The sequence below is a fragment of the Aquarana catesbeiana genome, linkage group LG01, assembly GCF_042186555.1.
Source record: "Aquarana catesbeiana isolate 2022-GZ linkage group LG01, ASM4218655v1, whole genome shotgun sequence".
Lineage (NCBI taxonomy): Eukaryota > Metazoa > Chordata > Amphibia > Anura > Ranidae > Aquarana > Aquarana catesbeiana.
The window spans coordinates 372,944,960-372,970,900 of record NC_133324.1 but is presented as its reverse complement, the minus strand read 5'-3'; the positions used below and the strand labels follow the sequence as shown (position 1 = coordinate 372,970,900).

Here is a 25,941-nt window from a genome sequence, read left to right as displayed (position 1 = left end):
AAGAAAATAGGATTTTTATAACAGCTTACCTGTAAAATCCTTTTCTTGGAGTACATCATGGGACATAGAGGTCCCTCCCTGCTTTTTGGGGTTTAGATATATTGCTTTGCTACAAAAACTGAGGTGCTCCTGGTAGGAGGAGGGGTTATATAGGGAGTGAACTTCCTGTATTGGGTATACCAGTGTCCATCACCTGAAGGTGCCTATATACCCACATAGTGATTACTATGGTGCACTGTGTCCTATGATGTACTCCAACAAAGGATTTTACAGGTAAGCTGTTATTAAAATCCTATTTTTTTCTTTTTGCTGTACAAAAAGCAAAAAAAAGAAGCATAATCATTAAATTCAATGAAACACTTCACATCAGTCGGTTGGGGGCCATTTGTGGGTTTTTTTTCTTGTACAAAGGATTTTATTGATCAAATAAAACAACATATCAGTACAAATAGACAATGAAAGACACATTATGTGTACATGTTCCGGTAAATTTATAAACTGACAATTATAATGATCTAGAATCTGTGACAGATCATCAGATAACACTTGGTTTCATATAAAATCAGCATACACTGGTAATCATGACAAGACACTATGGTCTGCCACTTTGCAAATATAGTTGTAGAACTTGGTGTAATATTTATAGTACGAACACAGAACAAAAAGATAAAAGTAACAAATACTCACAGGATGATTCACAATATGTGTCTGAGCCCGACAGGGTGTGTCCTGTGGGCTATTAGGGCTTAAGAAGGAGAGGATAAAAAAGAGGGATTATAGAGGGTAGGACCCGAAAGAGAGTGAAATAAGAGTATAGGATATAGAAAGGGGGAAAGTATCAGGGAAGGGAAAAAGAAGGAAAGGGGAAGTCCACGGGGTGGGGAGGAAGGAGACATACTAGAGGGAGAGTAGAGTGGAATTGAACCGGGAGGGATGAGAATATGCTACCCACGGTTGCCAAATCCGAAGAAATTTATGATGCGTGTCTGATGCCACGGCCGTCAGCTTTCCGTTAACCATGATATCATTTATGCAGTTTTTAACTGCCTCGAAGCTGAGAGCCGGAGTTTTCCAGGCCTTTGCTATGGTTAATTTAGTTGCAGTAAAAATATGGGATGCCAATTGGCGTTCCGGTCTTAATAATTTTATGATCGGTTTCCCCAAGATTGCTTCAAAAGGATCTCTTTTTATATCAGTATGGAAGAGGTTGCGAAGCAATGCATAGACTCTGACCCATAATCTACAGACCCTGAGGCACTGCCACCAAATGTGTGCCATCGTACTCTCCCGAGAACACCCACGAAAGCACAAAGGGGAATATGTTGGGATGAAACTAGCTAATCTGGCTGGGGTGTAATACCATCTATACAGTACTTTATAGGCATTTTCCAAAAAAAGTACGTTTTTGTAACATTTGGACAGTGTGATAGTCATGGCCTGCCAGTCCTCTGGGTCCAATCTCTTCCCCAGTTCCGCCTCCCACTGAAGGTGGTATGGTCGCAGGGGTGGTCTTTTGGAGCGTATTATAGCTGTATATATTAAAGAAATCAAACCCGAGGACTGGGGTCGCGATCTACAAAGGCTTTCGAAGGGAGTCAACGTATAGGGGGTTGATTGAGATTTTGTGAGGGTGTGGAGGAAATGACAGATTTGTATATAGCTGTAGTGCTCCCTAAGGGGGATATTATAGGAGGAGCGTAAGACTGCAAACGGGATGATCTTAGTAGGGGTAAGCATGGAGTGGACATCAATAAAGCCGTTTTCGGTCCACCACGTAAATTGCAATGGATTATCGCGTCCAGGAGGAAATAGTGGACATTGAAGAGAGATTAAGCCCGCCGAATATTTAACTGAGTCCCATAAGCGAAGAGAGTGGGCCAGGCATGGACCAATAGTGGTTGGACGATGGGCTTGAGGGAGCCGAGGGAGGCTAATGGTATCGGATGTGTATCCATCATATCAATAGTGGCCCATAGTGGCATTTGCTGTTTCTCATGAAGATGAGATAGTGGGGCAATGGCCGCTGCCATATAATAGGCGTGAAGGTTGGGTACCGAGAGGCCACCGTTGATCCTATGAGCATACAACACCTGCCTTTTTAACCTGGGTTTTATGGAGCCCCAAATAAATTGCATAGTTTTGCTTTGATGTATACGGAGAACATATGAAGGGACCTGGACCGGTAAGACCCGAAAATAATATAGCAACTTTGGGAGATATGTCATACGGATGGTTGCAATCCTTCCAAACCAGGACAATGGAAGGGTGGACCAGGAGTAAAGCATAGCCATCAATTTACGAAACAATAATGGATAATTGGCTTGGTATAGGTCAGAGTGTTTTGGAGTAAGCCGAATCCCCAGGTAGGGTAACGCTTCCAACCATTGGAAGGGAAATGTGGATTGTAGAGTCCCCAACTTTCGTGATGGTCAGCAGGATGTCATCCGCGAATAATAACTTGTGCAAAGTGCCCGCCACCTCTACTCCCGCTATATCCGAATGGCCTCCGCCAAGGGTTCCAGTGCCAGAATAAATAGAAGTGGGGAAAGTGGGCAGCCTTGGCGAGTACCCCTTTTAATAGGAAAGATAGTTGACTCAAACCTGTAATATTTCACCTTGGCTTGAGGGGAGTCATAAATGGCAGAAACCCACCGCATAAAGGAGGTACCAAATCCATAACATTTAAGTACCTGTGTCAAGTAGGACCACGACAATGTGTCAAAAGCTTTGTTGATATCTAATGACAAAAAAATTGTTTCTAGGGACCTGTTATGGACAATATGCTGTATTTGGAGGAGGAGTCTTATAGCGTCCCCAGCCTGTCTTCTTGGGACAAAGCCCACTTAATCCTTTTTTATTAAACGTGGTAAGAAGGAATTGAGACAGTTGACCAGGATTTTGGTTAAAATTTTCATATCGAAGGTGCATGCGCGGTAGCTTCCAAGATGGCCGCTAGCCTCTGAAGCTCCGCTCCACCCCGGCCCCTTTCGTTCCTCCAGCGCTGACAGAGCGCCAAACGAAGCCAGATAACGGCACCCCCAGGAACCGACTGATGCTGGCGGGGTCCGCCAGGAGAAGCCTATCGAGCCAGATGACGGCCGCCTCTGGGCCGATCAGCTATGCCAAGATGGCTGCCGCTCCTCCGAGACACAGCGCGGCTGCAGCAGCAGAGGATTCCATAGCAGACAAAGATTGTGCCCCACCGCAATCGCCAGGTATAGGGGACGCCCCACTGCCGCAGGTCCATTCACCTGCATCCACTGAATCCCTCCTACTCAGCCTGCAAGCAGGCCTTCCATCCACTCCCATGATGGACCCACATACAGGCCTTTTGCTGTCTGTCAGTGAAGCCCAGGAAGCCTCACCCATCCCCACTGACTTTCCCTCCATGATGGAGGCCTTTGCTCAGCTGCTCTCCAAAAGCCTGGCACAAAACGCAGCTCAAATTACATCCTCCATACATGCTGACATGCAGCAGTTTGGGCTCAGACTAGACATTATGGAGAAAAAAGCAGATCAAGCTGGGGCTAGGATCAATCAGAATACTGCAAGACATGCAGGATCAACTTGAGACGGCTTTTGCAAAGATCGATGATCTGGAGAACAGATCGAGACGATATAACTTCAGAGTACGGGGGGTCCCGGAAGCCGAAAAAGAGGTTAATTCTGTCATCAAAGTCCTCATTAAAGATCTTATTCCTGAGATCCCGGAGCACAGTTTAGAGCTTGATAGGGCCCACAGAGCTCTGCAACCTCCCCGTAAAGATGGACTACAAACGGATATAATAGTTAAGCCCCACTACTACTCCGTGAAGGAGGAAGTCATGCGGAAAGCCAGAAATTTGAATGACTTATCTGTCCTTGGCCATAAAATTCAGATCTTTGCGGATCTGTTCCCCTATATGGTACAGAAGAGGAGGGCCCTGAAACCTCTACTGCAGCTCCTGCAAGAGAAAGAGAGATTCCCTACAGGTGGTCGTTCCCATTGAGACTAAACTTCTCATATAAGAGCAGAAACTGCAGCTTCTCCACCTTCGCGGAAGGCGAACGGCTTCTTCACCAGCTGGGCCTCATCCCTCAAGATCCTTCGGCTACACAATCAAGCAGGGGTGCCTCATCCTCCACTAAAAGACCCTCTCCAGCAAGCCCTCTTCAACCATCCTGGCTTAAACAAAGCACCAAGAGGTCGAAAGAAAATTTCCCCACGTGACGCTTTATCCTTCTTACTTGGCTCAAAGATCCACCAAGGATGACTGGCGCCTGGTTCTGGGACTTCTTTTTGTTGGTTTTTGGCCCCCCTTTTTGGGGCCCTGCTTTTCCTTTTGTTCCCCATGAAGATGAATCGATCTTTATTCATACAGGGAATGGTTATGGTTATTGTATTTCTTTTTCAATGGGTCCAGGGGGGTGGGGGGTTCTCCACAAAGGGTCCCCTGATGGAGATTCTGTGCCCCCGGGGTTCCCCAGGGGGGGTTGGCCCCGATCCGGGGTTTCCCACCCTCCCCCCGGGAAACGAAAGGCTCAGACTTTGGGTTTATAAAGAGGGGGGCATGTTTATACCCTTGAATGAAGGTTTTCTCTGTTATACATGTTATTGGTTAGTTTACAAAGAGTATTTAATCTTACTATACGCTCTGTCATTTGTTTTTAATAGACCCCACTGTGGTCTTCGGTTAGTTTGTTGCGAGGAACCGGGGCCGAGGAGGTCCCAGTGCGCTGTCTTTAGACCCCAGGAGTTCCTTTGGTTCCCCTGGGCTCTAAATTGATCTCCCTGTTTTAGGGAGGCTCAGGCCCCAGTGGCCGCGAGGGTAGGAACGACAGTCCTTCCTACTCTTTGGGCTGGGCAGGGTTGGTGTTCCCAAATTCCTCAGTACATTTATCAGATATGTTGAACATTTTCTTGTTATTCTTTTCACATTGCACATCTCTAATCGCACTTTTCTTTTTTCCTCTCTTTGCTCTCCCCCCCCCCCCCCTTTCTTTCCTTATGTTCTCCAGTATAGGCCCTACCGGAATCAAGGAACTTCTCTGGCTCCTCATCCCAGGCTCTAGAGGACATCAGGCTTCTCAAGCGAGGGTTCGAAACTATTTCCGCTCATCAGGAGTAGGTAAGCCGCGGTATGGGATAATAGTTTCCTCCCTTCTGGACTATGGCTAGCTTTAAAGATCAGAAACTTCCTCTTAGAATTATATCACACAACACCCAAGGCTTAAATTCCCCAATTAAACGTAGAAAGATCTTTCAGTCCTACCACTCTTTGCACACTGACGTCCTGCTCCTACAAGAGATGCATTTCCCAGCGAGTTACAAACCGTCTTTTCTCCACCAGCACTATCCCCAATTCTTCTTGGCCTCAGCAGATAACAAAACCAAGGGGGTGGCCATTTGCTTCGCCAAACATCTGAATGTATCTCAACCAGAGAAGATAGTTGATCCCCAGGGGCGCTTCCTACTAGTGTCGGGCCACATAGATGGCGAACTATATACGTTCGTGTCGTATTACGCGCCTAAAGGGGACAAAGAAGGTTCTTTGACCTGTTGCTTAAAAAACTACAAGCTCACCTTAAAGGTACTATATTTATAGGAGGGGACTCGAACACCGCCTTAGACTCCGCACTTGATAGACTTGCCAACGGGAAATCTAAATCTAAACGCCCGTCCAAACAGAGCACCAGAATAGCAGCTCTCCTATTTGATGAAGGTTTGGTTGATATCTGGAGGGAATCGAATCCACATAAAAAAGATTACACTCACTTTTCAGCCCCTCACAACTCCTTCGCCAGGATAGACAACATCTTTACCTGTGCGCGCACCATCCCACTTGTCCTTAGCTCTCGGATTGTTGATTCTCCGCTGTCAGACCACGCCATGGTCTTGGTAGTGGCCAAGAAAGTAGGCCCCACTAAGGGCCCGCCTTGCTGGAGATTACAGGAGTCCCTCCTTAGTGATCCTATAAATTGTCTGGATATAGCAGCGGCCATAAAAGACTACTTCCAATCTAACCAGACGGCAGAAGTTTCCCCCTCCACCGTATGGGCAGCCCACAAATCGGTTATTAGGGGACACATTATTAGCTTATCCTTGCATCTCAGAGCGGCCCACAAAGCTAGCATTCTCAAACTCACATCAGAATACATGGCCGCAGCCAAGGCGCACAAGAGACTACCCACCTGACTCCTTAGAGACCCTCGACATATCTTGGACAACTCTTAACCTAGCCCTGACCTCAGCTGCTGAAAAACACTTAAGATGGACAGGGGCTAAATTCTATTATCAAACGGATCGGATGGGTTCTAGACTAGCAGCCAAACTCAACCCCAAACAACGCTCTTTAGCGTTCCCCAAATGACACCAACTGGAGACCTGACTCAAAACCCTACAAAAATTATGGAAGCTTTCTCACAATTTTATGCTACCCTGTATAAACCCTCTGAGTCCCCTTCACAACCACAAGGAGATCGTTTTCTCAGAGATTTGCCTCTTCCATCTTTATCTAAGGAACATGGGGAACTTCTAGATGACACGATTTCAGTAGAGGAGGTGTTGGATACCATCAGTTCTCTTAAAACAGGTTCCGCCCCAGGTCCGGATGGCTTCTCCACCGGTTATTATAAAAAATTTGCCCCCAATCTGGCACCACACCTAACTAGATTTTTCAACTACCTCAGGGATGGAGCCCTCCTGGGACCTGATCTTAATTCTGCATTTATCTCGGTTATCCCAAAGCCAGGGAAGGATTCAAGTGAGCTTGGTAACTACAGGCCTATTTCACTTATTAACAATGATATCAAAATTCTGACTAAAATTTTAGCGAATAGGATGGCGTGTTTCATATCTAAATATATTCATAACGATCAGGTGGGCTTCATCCCTGGCAGACAGGGACCAGATCAAATACGCAGAACGATAGATGTCATATCCCTGCTCAGGTCTGGTTGGGACGGGGGCCCCAAACAGGGGGGCTTTCTCCTCTTCATCGACTTACATAAGGCATTTGACTCTGTCGACTGGGAATACTTATCGGATATATTACAAAGATGGGGATTTGGCCCCTTCTTCATGAACTACATTAAGTCCCTTTACTTGACTCCATCTGCCCAAGTTTGTCTCATGGGGAGGTACTCAGAACAGTTCCCTATTGGCAAGGGGACCAGACAGAGCTGCCCACTCTCCCCTCTCCTGTTCGCGATAGCAATTGAGTCACTGGCTGTAGCAATCAGATCCAACCCAGATGTCAAGGGGGTACAATGCGGCGACAAGGAACATAAATGTGCACTTTATGCGGATGATCTTCTCCTCTATATCACTTCCCTTCTCATTTCCACCCCTTTGATCTATAAGATCCTTAAATATTTTAGCACAGTTTCGGGTCTAAGGGTCAACATGTCCAAATCCATCGCGTTGAACATTTCAGTCCCACAGAATCTACTCACTCAGCTCTCCACTAATTTTTCATTCCCTTGGGCGCCCACGGAAATTCCCTATTTAGGCATCAAAATTACTTCAGACATTCAAGGGCTGTTTAGTGCAAATTACCTCCCTATGTTTCGTAAATGTAGAGAAGACTTGGATAAGTGGGCAGGATGTGGTCTATCCTGGTTGGGCAGAATTCACCCCGTCAAAATGACCCTTCTCCCACGCCTTTTATATCTTTTTCGCTCCCTCCCTATCCCGATTAAGAAAAAGACCCTTCTCAAATTCCAATCGGAGATTGTCCGCTTTATCTGGGGTCGAAGGGAGTACAGATGCCCTTCCAGTATACTTTACAGTTTAAAAAGTCAGGGGGATCTCGGGCTTCTGGACTTATGGCATTATTATCAGGCGGCCCAACTTTCCCAAATATCGATGGCCCTTGTGAGAGGCCCTAAGCCAAGTTGGCTTTCAATTGAAAGATGGGCCACCCCACGGAATACTATAGACTATCTTCTCTGGTGTGATCCTAAGGCTAGGCCAGCAATTTTGTCTCCCACCCTCTCCCATTCTATAGCATTGTGCACAAATCTCTTTTTACATCGTAACCTAATCTCACCTACAGTGCCTTGCAAAAGTATTCACCCCCCTTGGCTTTTTACCTATTTTGTTACATTACAGCCTTTAGTTCAATGTTTTTTTAATCTGAATTATATGTGATGGATCAAAACACAATAGTCTAAGTTGGTGAAGTAAAATTAGAAAAATATACGCAAAAAACTATTTTTCAGAAATAAAAAACTAATAATTGGCATGTGCATATGTATTCACCCCCTTTGTTATGAAGCCCATAAATAACTCTGGGGCAACCAATTACCTTCAGAAGTCACATAATTAGTGAAATCATGTCCACCTTTGTGCAATCTATGTGTCACATGATCTGTCATTACATATACACACCCTTCTGAAAGGCCCCAGAGACTGCAACACGTAAGCAAGAGGCACCACTAACCAAACACTGCCATGAAGACCAAGGAACTCTCCAAACAAGTAAGGGACAATGTTGTTAAGAAGTACAAGTCAGGGTTAGGTTATAAAAAAATATCCAAATCTTTGATGATCCCTAGGAGCACCATTGAATCTATCATAACCAAATGGAAAAAACATGGCACAAAAGCAAACCTGCCAAGAGATGGCCGCCCACCAAAACTCAGACCGGGCAAGGAGGGCATTAATCAGAGAGGCAGCACAAAGACCTAAGGTAACCCTGGAGGAGCTGCAGAGTTCCACAGCAGAGACTGGAGTATCTGTACATAGGACAACAATAAGCCGTATGCTCCATAGAGTTGGGCTTTATGGCAGAGTGGCCAGAAGAAAGCCATTACTTTCAGCAAAAAACAAAATGGCACGTTTTGAGTTTGCGAAAAGGCATGTGGGAGACTCCCAAAATGTATGGAGGAAGGTGCTCTGGTCTGATGAGACTAAAATTTTACTTTGTGGTCATCAAAGAAAATGCTATGTTTGGCACAAACCCAACACATCACATCACTCAAAGAACACCATCCCTACAGTGAAACATGGTGGTGGCATCATCATACTGTGGGGATGTTTTTTAGCAGTCGGGACTGGGAAACTTGTCAGAGTTGAGGGAAAGATGGATGGTGCTAAATACAGGGATATTTTTGAGCAAAACCTGTACCACTCTGTGTGTGATTTGAGACTAGGACGGAGGTTCACCTTCCAGCAGGACAATGACCCCAAACACACTGCTAAAGCAACACTTGAGTGGTTTAAGGGGAAACATGTAAATGTGTTGGAATGGCCTAGTCAAAGTCCAGACCTCAATCCAATAGAAAATCTGTGGTCAGACTTAGATTGCTGTTCACAGGCACAAACCATCCAACTTGAAGGAGCTGGAGCAGTTTTGCAAGCAGCAATTGGCAAAAATCCCAGTGGTAAGATGTGGCAAGCTCATAGAGACTTATCCAAAGCAACCTGGAGCTGTGATGGCCGCAAAAGGTGGCTCTACAAAGTATTGACTTTAGGGGGGTGAATAGTTATGCACATTGACTTTTTCTGTTATTTTGTCCAATTTGTTGTTTGCTTCACAATAATAATGAAAAAAAATGTTCAAAGTTGTGGACATGTTCTGTAAATTAAATGATGCAAATCCTCAAGCAATCCATGTTAATTCCAGTTTGCAAGGCAACAAAACATGAAAAATGCCAAGGGGGTGAATACTTTTGCAAGGCACTGTATTAGACTGCTAGCTCACCTATTCCATAATCCAGAGTTCCCGCCGGGAATGGTAATTAAGGCCTTTAAATGGTGGACAGATAAAGGCTTATAGGATTGGTCACTTCCTCTCCCCCAAAGGTCCGATCACGCTGACCCATTCTCAGAATGAATTAGACATGCTGGAATCTGAGATCTTCAGATTCTCCCAAATCAGCCATTTCCTACACTCAATTTGGAATCACAATCAAGAAAACCCCGCACTGACTCCCTTTGAACATTGGTGCTCCAATACTGAAGTCCAGAGGGGAGGAATATCCCTAATTTACACTGCTTTAAAATCCTCATCAGATAAGCCTGGATATGCTCGGGCCTGGGAGGAGGACTTAGACAACTCCTGGACGTCGCAGGACTGGTTTTGCAGGTTTGAAAGATCCTTCAAAGGTATACAAAACATCTCCTTAATAGAAGCCAGTGCTAAAGTAATAACACGGTGGTATTATGTACCTGCTCGCATCTCGGTCATTTTCCCAGGGTCATCCCCCCTATGTTTTAGGGGCTGAGAGTTGGAAGAAACCATGATACACATATGGTGGTCCTGCCCTCGAATAAGATCATTTTGGGGAAAAGTTTTCCGCACAATCAGTACTGTTTTGCAGCAAACAATCACCCCTGACCCCTCCATTGCTTTGCTCAATGGAGGGATCAGGACTTTTCCTAAATCCTCACAGATGTTAGTGTTCTTTATCCTCTTAGGAGCTAAAGTTTCTCTAGCAAAGTCATGGAAGAAACCTAGCGTCTCGTTTCAGGGTTTTAAGAGGAAGGTGTCATGGATTATGGCACAGGAACAAATCGTAGCAAAAATAAATGACAAAAGTGATATGTTCTTTGTTATCTGGGAGCCATGGGCCAAATACTGTAATGTTCCCTTGTTTCCGGCTACACCACAAGCTCCTTAGATAGTTGGAGCCTCCTGCAAAGTTTCTCCCCCCCTCTTCTACTCCACCCTTCTAACACCTTTTCCTCTTCTTTTACCTGAGACTCTATTGTCTCCACTTTAGGATGACTTAGGACAAGACTTGATAGATTCTTGTCCTTTCGTGGGCAATCTTTGTTTTTATTTTATTTTTTTTCTTTACTTTTGAGGCAGACTTACAGGTATGCACTATGTTGATAGGCCTGACTTTGGTCAGGCTGCTCGTGCGCAAGCACCATAGTCAGGTTGCTGAATGAAGGGGGCTAGTGATACTGTTAGGGGATGGATGAAGGGATGAGGCGAAGAGGCGGGAGCCTTTGTCCCAGGACTGCCAGGCAAATCCACAGTGTGATCCCAATGGGGTGGTTTGTCGGTAAGTCCAAGGTATATGTTTAGATCCACCTCTTTGGCTTGTCTCACGGATACTACCCCTTACCTAGACTCTTTTAAGCCCTATCATGCGTCAACATAGTACACCGACACACGCCTCATTTATTTCATTCTTGTATCTGTCCCCGTTTGGGAAAGATAGATGTCTTCATTTCATTTTATAAAGTCTGTATTTGATAAATAAGTACACGGTATATATGTTATTTCTGTTTCTGATCTGTATAACTCTTTTTTTTTTATTTACAAAATAAAAATTATTTGAATAGTAACATTTTCATATCGATGTTAATTAGTGAAATTGGCCGGAAGTTAGCCCACAATGAATGATCACTTTCAGGTTTAGGGATCATAACAACGTTGGCAGTCAGCAAATTGGGTGTAAATAGGCGACCATTCTTAACTGAGTTATACATATTTGTTAAGTGAGGGACAATGACATCTGCTATTTTCCGGTAATAAAGTGCCGTAAAGCCATCTGGGCCGGGTCTTTTGCCCACCTTCAATTCCTTGATACACTGGAGGACTTCCGAGACTTGTATGTCTCGATCCATCAGAGATGTGTGGGATTCAGACAGGGAAGGTAATGATAGGTTTGCCAAAAAGTCAAACGTCAAGGCCTTGAAGAGAAGAATGCTCAGGTTCAGAATACAATTTAGTAAGGCGATACCGGAATTCTTCCAGAACTCGCTGGGGATTGCCAGTAATAATATTGTGACGGGTACGTAATGTAATAGGCGCAAACTTGGGTGCAAAGGTTCGCAGTCTATTAGCCAACCTTGCACTTGGTTTGTTGGCTTTGACATACCACTTTTGTCAGGCCCAACGTAAAGTATGTTCCGCCTCGTCAGTCAAACATAAATCAAGCTCTGTACGGGCCTTATCTAAAAGTTTGCGGTTAGTAGGGGTGGGGAATTGTTTGAAGGTCATTGTCAATGCCTCCAACTTCGACTCCAACTCATGACGTGCCTGTGCCCTCTCCCTTTTGCGTTTGGACGCTAGGCGAATAATGTGGCCCCGTAGCACTGCCTTATATGCTTGCCACAAAATAACAGGAGACGACACTGATCCTGAGTTAAAGTTAAAATATTCTATAGAGGCCTTATGGATGTCTTTTAGAATCTCTTTGTAGGACAAAAGAGTCATTCGTCACCCAGGGGGAGAATTGTGGTTTACTGAGTAGAGAATTAGACCGTAAGGATGGGGTCATGATCCGACCATGAAGCTGCCAGTATAGAGGTTGATCTTATTAAGGGAAGGTGTTTGCGGAGAACGAACATGTGGTCGATCCTAGACTGTGAATGGTGAGAGTAATGAGTATAATCCCTGCCCAAGGGATGAAATTCCCTCCAAACATCTACTAAGTCGTGAATGTGACAATTGTTTAGCTGCTGGAGAAGGGTCTGGTACGAAGGGTAATTGTCTAGGGAGGGATTCAATGTCACATTAGAGTCCCCTGCTAAAAGTAATGTGCCTCTCTGGTGCGACCTCAACAGGGCGCAGACATGGGTCAGAAAGGGCCCCGGATTTTTATTCGGGGCATAATAGGTCATAATCGTAACCTCGGAATCTTGGATAGTTCCCTGGAGAATTAGGTACCTGCCATTTGGATCTGCTATTTGTTTACTGTAAGTAAATGGGACGGATTTACGTAGGGCAACCATGACACCCCTCTGTTTAGTAGGAGCATTGGCCAGAAAGACATGGTGGTAATCTGCCGCAAAATATTTGGGATAGGAGGAGGAAGCAAAATGGATTTCCTGCAAACATGCAATGTCTATTTTTGTTGTTTGAGGTATTTAAAAACCTTGACCCGTTTCTGGGGGGAGTTCATACCCTGGACATTCAGGGACAACCAATTAAGGGTCATTTGTACGGAGGGGGACTCTTAGCAGTACTCCAACCCCGTGGACTGGGAGAAAGAGAAAGGGGGAGAAAAGAGGAGAAAGAGAGCAAGACAAAAAAAAATAAATGTGTTGAGAGCTCGAAAGAGCAAACCATAAGCATGTAAATGCAACTTTTCGTGGGTTGTACAGCCCACAAGTGGGTGGGACATTGGCCGAGACTACTGTCTTGGCCAAGTGCCAACACATGAGGGGGAGCAGTGATCCGACTGAACCATCGGCCTAATATGTATCATTATAAACATTTAAAATATATTGCGCACAGAAACTAAGAAATAGCTGATAAAACAGTCAGCTAGAACCAGCATGAACAATGAAAAACAAAAGCATAAAAATAAAACATTTGAAGGTAAATTTTATATGAAACCTCTAGGCGCCCGGAAACGGCAGCCAACCTGCCTTCACCCCCGAGCAACCAGGGAAACCTGCCCAGCAACACTGCCTCAGCAGCTCCATCCAGCCCACAGACAGAGCTGGGGAGCCGCCACGCAGAAACATAAGCCACCACTAGGTTGATAAACCTATGAAATAACCCCTAGAAAACATACATACATGCCCCCCCCCCCCCCACACACACACACACACACACACACACACACATTTATCATAAAAAAAACATTCACAAAAAAAAAAAAAAAAAAAAAAAACATAAGTATGCAAGCTTCAAATTATCCCTGACCCTGGATTTATCCTAGGAATAACAACGCACACCCTCCACCGCCATCTCACAAATGGGGCATTTGTGGGTTTTTTAAGGGCCCTTTCACACCGAACACAGTTGGATGCATTTTGAACTGCACTCATACTGCAAAGACAGCCCAAAATCAAAATGGAGCATGCTGCATTTTTCTGCACCGCAAATGCAGGGTATGCGCTTCAGATGCACTGCACCATGCCTCTTTAGGGCCCATTCATACCAAAAACTGCGGTTTTGACTGCATGTTTACATGCATTTGAAGCACACTTGACGCACGTTTTAATGCATTTTGAATGCTTTCTTTGTGCTGCGTTTTCAGTGCGTTTTTTTTTTGGCTTGGCTTTTTTACTGCCCTGAACTGTACTGCAATAATGGGAACTACGCCCATATGATTACCTTAATTATGGGCTTTCTATGCAGTTTGAGTGCAGTTCAAAATGCATTCAACTGCGTTTGGTGTGAAAGGGTCCTTAAGCCAAGCCCAAAAACGTATAGAAAAATACACTTCCAATGCAGTGCTAAACCCAGCACAAATTCCAGCGCACATCAATCGCTCTTCAAATGCATGTAAACATGCAGTCAAAAACATTTCTGGTATGAATGGGCCCTAAGGCTCCATTCACATATGATCGCAGGCGGAATCGTCGCAATCCCGCCCCGTGATTTCAAATGGCTGCAAAATGCCAGATGCATTTGCGATGCCATTACTTCTAATCTCTCTGCAATCATGGCACAAATTGCGGGACGCGTTGCCCAAAAGATGTTCCAGAATTTTTTATGCGACTCTTGTCCTGTAATTTTGCCGCGATGGGTCAGGTGACAACTGTGGCAAAATCGGGGCATTATTTGGGTGCCATTAGAAGTAATGGCATCACAAACATGTCCTGCGTTTTGCAGCCATTTGAAATCACGGGGCTCTATTCACACCTATGCATGTTGCTTTTGAGCGTTTCTGCAGTGCTTTTTGTTGTGCTTCAATTGTGGTTTTTTTTTTTTTTTTAGCAAATCTGTTGGGCAGATTTAAAAATGCAAATCCTGGCAAAACTGCAGTAAAAACGCACTAATGCTTTTCTGCAGCATCTCCATTGAAGTCTATTGAACCAAAAAAGCAGCGTTTTGCATTTTAAAAGAGAAAGTCCCTGACCCTTTCCAAGAATGCAGAGGCACAAAACTACATTGATGTGAACGTGTTCCATAGGAACACGTTAAAAAGAAAAAAAAGTTCTGTTTCTGTAAAGCAAAAATGCAGTGGTGTGAATGGATCCTAAAAGTTCACTTACTGCATTTTTGATGCATGTTCGGTGCGGTAAAAAGATGCATCAAAAATTCAACTTTTCATTGAAATGAATGGAGAACGCATTAAAAACTTCACGTCCTTTTTTTTTTTTTTTTTTTTTTTCGCAGGCTGGTGGCAGGCAAGCAGAAAATGCACATGAAACAAGGCAAAGTATTGGTGCTTTTCCGAAACAATGTGAACACAGGTGTGTTATGGTACAATGTGTGTTAATAGGGTGATAATCCCATTTCTATTGTAACAGCAACCAACAAGGCGTCAGTCTTCTTCACACAGGTATATAAATACCATGTATGGCTAGTTCTAAAAAGTGGGTGACAACCCTTCTCCCCCATGATTCTTCTCTATATGCGGTGTCTCTCCCCCCCCCCCCCCCCCCAAGGATCCTTCTCCTCTATATGGGGGGTCTCCCCTTCCCATGATCCTTCTCTAGATTGCTGCGTCCCCCCCCACACATAGATCCTTCTCTATATGTGGTGTCCCCCCCCAGGTTCCTCCTCTATATTCGGTATCTCCCCCCCCCCCCATAGATCCTTCACTATATGCGGTTTCCCCCACAGGAGCCTTCTCTATATGCGGTGTCTCCCCCTTCCCATGATCCTTCTCTAGATTGCTGCGTCCCCCCCCCCCAATAGATCCTTCTCTACATGTGGTGTGTCCCCCCCCCATAGATCCTTCTCTACATGTGGTGTTCCCCCCCCCCCCCCAGGATCTTTCTCTGTATGCGGTGCCCCCCCATAGATCCTTCTCTATATGCAGTGTGTCACCCCCATAGATCCTTCTCTATATGCAGCGTGTCCCCCCCATAGATCCTACTCTATATGCGGTGTCCCCCCCCCCCATAGATCCTTCCCTTTATGCGGTTCCCCCCAGGATCCTTCTTTATATGCGGTGTGTCCCCCCCCATAGATTATGCGGTGTGTCCCCCCCAAAATCCTTCTCTATATGCGGTCCCCCACCCCCATAGATCCTTCCCTATATGCGGTGTCCCCCCCATAGATCCTTCCCTATATGCGGTGTCCCCCCCATAGATCCTTCCCTATATGCGGTGTCCCCCCCATAGATCCTTCCCTATATGCGGTGTCCCCCCATAGATCCTTCCCTATATGCGGTGTCCCCCCCCCATAGATCCTTCCCTATATGCGGTGTCCCCCCCCATAGATCCTTCCCTATATGCTGTGTCCCCCCCCATAGATCCTTCCCTATATGCTGTGTCCCCCCCATAGATCCTTCCCTATATGCTGTGTCCCCCCCATAGATCCTTCCCTATATGCTGTGTCCCCCCCATAAATCCTCTATATGCGGTGCCCCCCCCCCATAGATCCTTCTCTATATGCGGTGCCCCCCCCCATAGATCCTTCTCTATATGCGGTGTCCCCCCCCATAGATCCTTCTCTATATGCGGTGCCCCCCCCATAGATCCTTCTCTATATGCGGTGTCCCCCCATAGATCCTTCTCTATATGCGGTGCCCCCCCATAGATCCTTCTCTATATGCGGTGTCCCCCCCATAGATCCTTCTCTATATGCGGTGTCCCCCCCATAGATCCTTCTCTATATGCGCTGTCCCCCCCATAGATCCTTCTCTATATGCGGTGTCCCCCCCCCTCATTGATCCTTCTCTATATGCGGTGTCCCCCCCCATTGATCCTTCTCTATATGCGGTGTCCCCCCCATTGATCCTTCTCTATATGCGGTGCCCCCCCCCATTGATCCTTCTCTATATGCGGTGTCCCCCCCCCATAGATCCTTCTCTATATGCGGTGTCCCCCCCCATAGATCCTTCTCTATATGCGGTGTCCCCCCCCATAGATCCTTCTCTATATGCGGTGTCCCCCGCCCATAGATCCTTCTCTATATGCGGTGTCCCCCCCCCATAGATCCTTCTCTATATGCGGTGTCCCCCCCCATAGATCCTTCTCTATATGCGGTGTCCCCCCCCCCCATTGATCCTTCTCTATATGCGGTGCCCCCCCCCCCCATAGATCCTTCTCTATATGCGGTGTCCCCCCCCATAGATCCTTCTCTATATGCGGTGTCCCCCCCCCATTGATCCTTCTCTATATGCGGTGTCCCCCCCCATTGATCCTTCTCTATATGCGGTGCCCCCCCCCCCATAGATCCTTCTCTATATGCGGTGGCCCCCCCCCCCCATAGATCCTTCTCTATATGCGGTGTCCCCCCCCCCATAGATCCTTCTCTATATGCGGTGTCCCCCCCCCATAGATCCTTCTCTATATGCGGTGTCCCCCCCCCATAGATCCTTCTCTATATGCGGTGTCCCCCCCCATAGATCCTTCTCTATATGCGGTGTCCCCCCCCCCATAGATCCTTCTCTATATGCGGTGTTCCCCCGCCCCCCCCCCCAGGATCCTCCTCTATATGCGGCGTCTCCCCCTGCCCCCCCCAGGATCCTTTTCTATATGCTCCAGTCAAGCTGTCACATCACCCAGCACCATGCGGTAGCCGCGCCCACCTACGCTGACAGCCAATGACATTCACAGCACTCCTCCACCAGCTGTTCTCTCATCTGACCCGGCGACGTCACTGACAGGGCAGACCCAACCATTCTACACATGACACAGCGAAGGATCGCGAGAAGAGCAAACCTCGCGATGGCCAGCATACAGTCAGCGTGCGCCCCTTGTTAAACCCTAATATTTATTTCCTGCATGTCGCTAATTAGGGCCAGATCGCCGCCATTGACTTCGGTGTAGGACCGTGTGCCAGTATTGATCTCTGCTCATGAGTGACAGGGGTCGCTGCTCGCCCCCTTGACGTCATCACGCTGCCCCTAGCGTAACGTGGAGGCAGAGTGCTTGGTAAGCCGGTGAAGGAGGTGAGGGGGATCGTGCCTGGTAGAGGGGATGTGGGGCTATGCCAGGGGGTTGTAGTATTGGGTGTTATTATACAGAGAAAGGGGCAGCAGGGTTCATTTATGTCACTAGAAAGGACACAGCTATTGCTTCTTCTTCTATACCTTGTAGTGTCACTGTCACCCACCTTGTCATAGGACACAAAAGATTCCATGACACATTCCTAATAACATAAGGCACTGTATATTCAGAGGGGATTTCTCACAACTAAAGCAGCTGTACATGGCAACCAATCAGATGCTGTCATTCATTGTCACAGCTTAAAGAAACAAGCTAAAGATAGCAGCTGATTGGTTGCCATGTACAGCAGCTCCAGCTTTTTGTACATTCTGCTTTACATTGATTGGAGAATCAGGGGTCATTATGTGAACAGTGGAATGAGAAGAAATGATCAGAGCTCCTTCACACCATAGATAAACGCAAGGAAACCTAGAAAATGGATTTTTTTTTTTTTTTTTGTACACAGTAAAGCTTACTTTACTGTAGTGTGTTGCAACATACTGTGGTGTTTCGACTTTAATGAATTTGGTATTTCGTGACGCTATAAATTTAAAGTGGAAGTATGGTCCGCTATCATATCTATTTTTAGGCCCCCCACATGGGTTATGCCATAATGTACTAGTATGCACAGCATATTGGTACATTATGGCAGACGGTGTCCAGCGCAGTGCTGGCACGGATCCGGCGAGCCCCCAGCACTTCCATCTTTGCCCGGTCTTCTCGGTCCTATGCCTTTGGCCACTTGGTGGGCCAGGCCGCAATGACGCCACTCCCGCGCATGCACACGGGAGTCACATCACCACGGAGCAGTAAATGTTCACTGACCCGCGCATGGAAGGATATTGGTGATTTATAATTTCCCTAACGTGCCACATCCCTAGATGGCTAGAAAGCGAGAAATCCACTGGGGGTGGGACTTTGAAGGCACTCAATAGTAATACAATAAAGTATTTTAAAAAATCAATTTATTTTGTGATGGGGGCACTCGAGCATGCTCGATCATGAGCCACGCTCCTGTGAATGGTCATTTTCCATTCACACACAGAGCGTGGCTCAGCCCCGCCCCCGATCTTTCTTTCCTCAGTGGCTCCCGCTGATGTGTGAGCCTATGAAGAGAGAGAGACCCGGGAAAGCCACTGCTTTCATGCACATCACTGGATCCAGAAAGGGCTCGGGTAAGTATAGGGGGGGGGGGGGGCTGAGGGGAGTAGCTGCACCCAGAGGTGTTTTTTCACCTTAATGCATACAAGTAAAAAACGTTCTGCCTTTAGAACTACTTTAAGGCACTGAACTTTTATTATTATTATACAGGATTTATATAGTGTCAACAGTTTACGCAGCACTTTACAATATAAAAGGGAGACAATACAGTTATAATACAATAAGATACAGGAGGATTACGAGGGCCCTGCCCAGAAGAGCTTACAATCTAATAGGGTGGGGCAGGTGGTACAAAAGGTTGTAACTGTAGGGAATGAGCTGATGGAAGTAGTAAAAGATTAGTTAGAGACGTTATAGGCTTTCCTGAAGAGATGAGTTTTCAGGGATCACCTGAAGGTAGCAAGAGTAGGGGATAGCCAGACAGGTGGAGGTAGTGAGTTCCAGAGGATGGGAGAGGCTCTGGAGAAATCCTGGAGAGGAGGAGACGAGAGCTTGAGAGTAGGAGGTCTTGAGAAGAGTGGAGAGGATGATTTGGGTGAACTTACCTTCTCTCTAATGGTCCAGGTCCCTTACAGGCATCTTCTCCCTGGATACCGGTCTTTGGGCATCTCCATTGGCCAGTGCAGGATGACGTAACTCCTGTGCAGGAGTCGGTGAACCCGGTACACAGGGACTGTGCTGGCAATGTAAGTTGAGGTTAGTTTACATGTCACAGAAAACTGCAAGCAGGCAGCTATCTGTGTGATGTCACTTCTGCAATAAATGGCATGCTTTCTCCCAATCCTTAGATGCCTCTCCCAATCATGCCTCTTACTAAATACCTTGGACTGTGTACTTTCTAAAGGTCATTTGGGGGCCATTTGTACAGTCCTTTTTGGGCCTCAAAAATTAGATATGGGGGGGGGGGGGGTATTTTGTATTCTCCAGTTTTGGTAAATCTCAACCCTACAGTGTCTAAAGGAAGAAATGCCAGTGAATTCAGATTCTGCCTTTCATTTATTCAGCTGAACAAAAACAATGAAAATAAAAATCGGATGCATTACGTATGTAACAAAAAAAATTCACTTCTAGCATAGCTGATGGGAAGAAATATGTTGTCACCTAAAAAAGATTGTGCTAATATGTCTGTTCTAAATTTGTCATATAGATATGTCCTCAAAATGGACAGAGACTAATACGCCTTTTATGTGTTCTACTAGTGCGTACTGTCCTTGGAATGAAGACTACCCTGGAAGAAGATGGTTCAGGATGGGAACTTAGCATGCAGAACAAGATTGGGAAGGGCAATGCCAACTGGATAGACATCACTCAGGAATTCAGAAATGCTTGTAGTGGTAATTGTAGTCCTAACTATATAATATATATGGTGTCCTTTTATGAAAGTGCGGTAAAATACCGCTTTTCAGTTCTCAGGCATTCTCAGAGGAGATCGCTCTCCTCTGAGTGCCTGTTTATGAAAGTGTGTAGATCGCTTCTCATGTTGAGTTGAGGAGCGATCTACAAACGCCGGGAACTCCTGAGAATGGCTCCTCTCACTGTAATCTCGCGTGATATAGCGGGATTACAGTATGAGGAACCATAAAATACAAAGTGTAACACAAATCAGCACACATTATTCCCCAACATATTAATAAAATAATAAAGTTAAATTCCCCCTACACAATATACATTAACCTAATTATAAAAAAAACATTGTTTTTATCAATATTTAAAGATCATACATGTCCCTATTTAAATGTGAATGGTGTATAGTAAATGAATGTAATGCACATATGTAATGCAGCTATACACCATTCATATAAATGCAAAATACATTTATAATCATTAAAAAAATAATTTTAATAAAGTATACAAGTATAAATATTTATTAATAAATTAAAATAAAATATATTTCATAATTGATAAACATAAAAATTGATAAACTGGTGCAATGCGAGAACACTGCGAATCCACTGCGGGTTCCCGCATCGCACCGACTCACATGTCAGTTCACACTGCCATATGCGAATCGCTGGGGAGTGTCAATACATTGTTAAGGACACCCCCAGTTCAGCTTGCATATCGCACTGCGAACTGACAGTCCGGACATGCGATCCGATTCTGGTCCGAACAGAAAAAAGGGTCCTGTGCGTGTTTGCACGGAATGCGGTGCGATATCAGCCATACTACCTGTACAGCTGATATCGCAACGCACAGACATCGCATGTAATGTGAATGGCAGTGTGCTGCGAATTACATGCGATGCCTGTGCGATGTCCGGCATCGCACAAGTGTGAACTGGGCCTAAAAGTTAACACCCCCAAATCCGTTCGCATATCGCAGTGTGATCTGCAAACTCGGACAGTAATCGAATCGCATGGGTGTGAACACCCATGCGATCCGATTCTGCTGTGGACCAAAAAAAGGGTCCTGTAAGAGTTTTGTCCGAGTGCAATGCAAATTTAGCAATACTATCTGTATGGCTGAAATCGCATTGCACAGAGATCGGATGTGATTTTGCACTGCAGTGCGGTGCGAATCACATCCGATCTCGGACACCGCAGCAGTGGGAACTGGCCCTAAATCATATTGCATTTGCACCAAAATGGTACAGGACCCTTTATTTGGTCCGCACTGGAATCGGATCGCATGGGTGTGAACACCCATGCGATCCGATTCCTGCACCATTACATAGTTCGCACTGCGATCTGTGAAATGATCTGGGGGTGTCATTAACTTTACAATGACACCCGCAGTGGTGCGCAGATGTCAATGTAGGTGCGATGTGAAAACCCACTTAGGAATCACGCTGGTTCACGCATCGCACAAGTGTGAACCCAGCCAGAGACGTGAACATCTAAAAAAAAATATATACATATATCTATATATATATTATATCTATCTATCTATCTATCTATCTATCTATCTATCTATCTATCTATCTATGTAAAAAAAAATATATAATAGATGTATCTATAGATAGATATAGTCTATATATATCAATAAATATCTATTTATATATATATATATATATATATATATATATATACACATACATACATACATACATACATACATACATACATACATACATCTATATCTATATACACATACATATCTATATATATCTATATATATATATATATATATATATATATATATATACACACACTATAAATTTCACCAGTTTCAGGCTTCTCACTCTGATTCTCCACTTCTGAAATGGTGAATCAGAAAGTGAGAATTCTGTCACAGATCGCCAGTGAGGTGCTGAGATCGCACCTTCATAAACTGGCCGTTTCTGTGAAGTCAGTTACAAATTCTCACTGTGCTGAGATAATCAGCGGAGAACGTGTTCTCCACTAATTATCTCAGTTTCATAAACTGGTTATGAGCTGAGATCAGCGGTGAGACTCGGGATCGCTGCTGATCTCAGTTTCATAAAAGGACATATATGTGACGGGAGTCACTTTTGGGCACAGGGTGACTGAGAAAATATATCTTGGATTACTTAAAATGGGACAGTAATATTTATCCACAATATCTCCCAGGATATATGTAAAGACTATTCTTGGTTTGTTTGATTCTGAACTTAACATGTTGAGAGAGCTGATCACATTGGCCTCTAGAACTGGGTAGGAGCTGGACAGTCTACTCCTACTATAGTTTGTTGCTTACTAGGCTGAGAGGGGGAAATCACTGTTTGTATTGTTAATTGTAAGTAGTTCCTGCTATTGTGAGAATGTGTCCAGTGTTTATACTAATGTGTGAAGCTTGGTGACAAGTCTGACCTGTAGTGAAATCCTGATTAATCACACAATGCCCAGGAGGGCACGGAGTCACATCGGCTGCTTTTAAGGGATTAGTTAATTAGTTCATGTTAATTCTGTTTCTGGTTACAGTTGTATTGTCAGAGTAATACGAGCAGGAGGGGAGCCTCCTCTTCTACTGTATATGACTGTATTCTGGCTCTGATAAAATAGTCTGATTCCTGTTTGACCCTCAATACAGAGCCTCATCTCGTACTTGGGGGAGAAATATTCGTATGGGTTTCTTCGGCTGATTGGAGTGTTTGGTAGCTGCCTTTGTGTTCAGAAGTGGAATGTCCTAAACTGCTTTAACCCCTTTCATACTCTGGGTGTAACAATATATGTAATAAAAACCAAAAATCTAAGTTGACTAAAATCAGAAACACAGCAACATGTATACGGTTTCTGCATGTTGCTGTGTTTCCGCCCATTGACTGCATATTCTACCTGCTGTGTATGCAGCAATGACAGCAGCTTCTGAAACACACTGATACTGGCTATCAGGTGACAGCTTAGTCCTGCACATGTATTGTGCTGGTCTGAGGTGTTATTTTGACAGCTTGCAGTGATCAGGTTACCAAGTGGGAGGAGATCCATAAATGTCACATCTGTTATGGAGAAAACGTTCCAGTGGACATCACTGGTTGCACGCCATGACCTGCATTTTAATAATACATGATTAAATGCAATTATAGGGTACAGTAAACCCTGTGGTTTCCAAAAGAAACCTGTAATTGCTCTCCATTATAAATGGGCCCCTTGATCACTTTTATAGGAGGCGGATAGGACCCCAAGCTTGTCTAATTTACTTCCTTTGCCAAGTACTGCACTGGCTCTAAGCATTGTATGAACTGTATCATACAGTGCTGGGTTCTGGTTGTGAGACAGACTTCTCGTCTCACACACAGAAAAATATAGTCTGTCTGAGCAGCGCTCAGCCGTTCAGGGACAGCTTTGTATTCCGTAAAATGAATACAAAGCTTTTTCTGATTGGCCAAGTCTTCACAGAATACAAAGTTGCCTCTAAAGCGCTGCTCAGACCTACTCTATTTTGTTTCGGGTGTGAGAAGTAGTCTCTTACAGCCAGAAACCCAGCACTGTACTATATGTAGCTGCAGCTAGATACAGTTCATACAGCATATGGAGCCAGTGCAGCACTTCCTGAAGGAAATAGTTTGTTTGGACCAGGTATTGGAGGATATGTACAAAGTAAACTGAAAAAGATGTTCTTTTTATTTACAGAATTGAAGCTGGGAGAACTCCTTCATGACAAACTGTAAGTATGGGTACCCGATAACTTCCACAGGCACGAAAATCTGACACTCTGTCCAAATTGCCTTTAGTTATAATTTAACTGTTCCAACTTCAGAAAATGTGCAGTAAGGTTGTGAACTATTGTGTGTTACACATCTTTATTGCACACGTGTAAAGGTTTGACCCCACTTTGTTCATGCCTGGTAAACCAAGAACGTAATTTTAAATTCCCTTTACCTTTCTGCAGCAAACTATTAGTGTAAGAAATGTTTTAGACAGAGTGGGGAAGGATTAGCACTCCTATCAGATTTTGGAGCTATCTAGGGTTCTATTAAGCTATACAATCTGATTGGACAGTTTCCTTTTAAAAATACCATCAACTATGTAGTGCAAGGGCATGCCTGACTGGAACCAAATTAAAGCTTGGTACACCTTAACAGAAAAAACTGACCGCTCTGGACAGAGCCGCTGTATTAACCATGCGAGGTTCGTTCAGTGATCTCCCGCACTGAGCTGTTGTGTCCTGACAGGTGGGCGGCCTCCCCGCCAGAACACTCCGATCAGCGCACTCTGCCATTGGCTGAGAGCGCTGATTGGGAGTTGGCCAGCTGCTGGTTTTCCAGCATGCACGTCCAACAGAAGGGAAATACACATTGGCGGAATGTTGGACTTTTTTTTTTTCCTCTTTTCTTTTTTAACCGGCCGTTGTCTCCTGACATTCAGCCCATGTGTACGGGGCTTAAATGTTGTGGTATGTCCTTATTACATAGTTTTGGTAAATCTAAAGAAGAGCTTATACAATCTGTATTGTGTATGGCCAGTGTTGGCGTTACCCATACTTCCTGCTGACCAGGTTTTACATGATGGGAAGACAGGGGGACTCCAACAGCAACACAGACATATATAACACATTTTTTTTATTGTTTTATATAAATAATATATGCACTGGGTGTGAAGCAGTGTACCCATGGGTTTGGTGTGGGTTAGTTGCACTTTTCCATAGAATTCTATTATGTCCCACAGTTTTGGTGTGCTTTCAGAAAGGGAAGTCGCTTTTGACGTTTTACTACCACACAGCAAATGCACTGTAAATGCCATAGGCGTGTTTACAGTGCGGTTGTGGTGCGTTTCGACAGAAGTGAATGGAGGCAGTTACAAAGCATCAATGCTTGCTAAACTTTTCATGCAGCGCTATTTTTGCCTTGCCACAACGCAAAGCAATGCTAGTGTTGCAGTGTGAACACCTCCATCTGCTACCTATTGTAACAATTCTGTGTGGCATTGATGGGCAATCAGGAAGCGATAAAAACACGACCCAACCGCCACATTAAGGCTTGTGTGAAAGAGCCCTAGGAGCAAAGTATATGACTTATGGTTGCTGTCACATGGATTGCGGTAGGAGTCCCTAACCTTGTGTAAACTCTAACATGTTGGTTTGGCACTTCACCCAGGGCTCTTTCCCCTGTCACAGTGGCCAGCAGGATCGGAGTGCGAGCAAGGAAATCTGAATATATGCTAGGGGGGGAAGTGACCAGTCACATTAAGATGTTCCTTTTCTTTTAATGTAGCTTTGCAGAGTAGAGTTCATATTCTTTAAAGCAAATCTTGTCTTTGCCATTTATGGGCAAAACAGTGAGTTCCTTTAAGGCTCTGTTAAATTGTGACCGGTGACATTTTTTGTATTTTTTATTGGACTTTCAGCTTTGGCCTGTTTGAGGCTATGTCAGCTATTGAGATGATGGATCCTAAAATGGATGCTGGAATGATTGGCAATCAGGTTAATCGCAAGATTTTAAACTTTGAACAAGCAATAAAGGTTAGTTGCAGCTCTGTAGAAAATATTTACAGAATTACATGTATTGTATTTTCTGATGTGATTTATTGGAGTTGAAGGAAAATGATGAATTTTGTTAAGACTGAGCTCTAACCAGTTGCTGTATTTTTTACAATGTATGAACC

At 44.8% G+C, this 25,941-nt stretch overlaps 1 protein-coding gene across 4 annotated transcripts in view; it reads left to right on the top strand.

Annotated features, from left to right (window-relative positions):
* The first annotated feature begins 17,465 nt into the window (after positions 1–17,465).
* The window catches only part of NAA35 (N-alpha-acetyltransferase 35, NatC auxiliary subunit), a 70,206-nt gene continuing 61,730 nt past the window's right edge, over positions 17,466–25,941 (top strand). The window contains exons 1-4 of one of the 4 annotated variants that reach the window (XM_073633494.1): positions 17,466–17,742; positions 20,140–20,274; positions 23,971–24,004; positions 25,684–25,798. In XM_073633494.1, the coding sequence (XP_073489595.1) occupies positions 20,157–20,274; positions 23,971–24,004; positions 25,684–25,798 (267 nt within the window). In that variant the 5' untranslated portion in view covers positions 17,466–17,742; positions 20,140–20,156. Of the gene's footprint in view, positions 17,743–19,513; positions 19,637–20,139; positions 20,275–23,970; positions 24,005–25,683; positions 25,799–25,941 lie in introns of those variants that run through there. The other 3 variants (XM_073633483.1, XM_073633505.1, XM_073633515.1) reach the window with 3 other exon arrangements.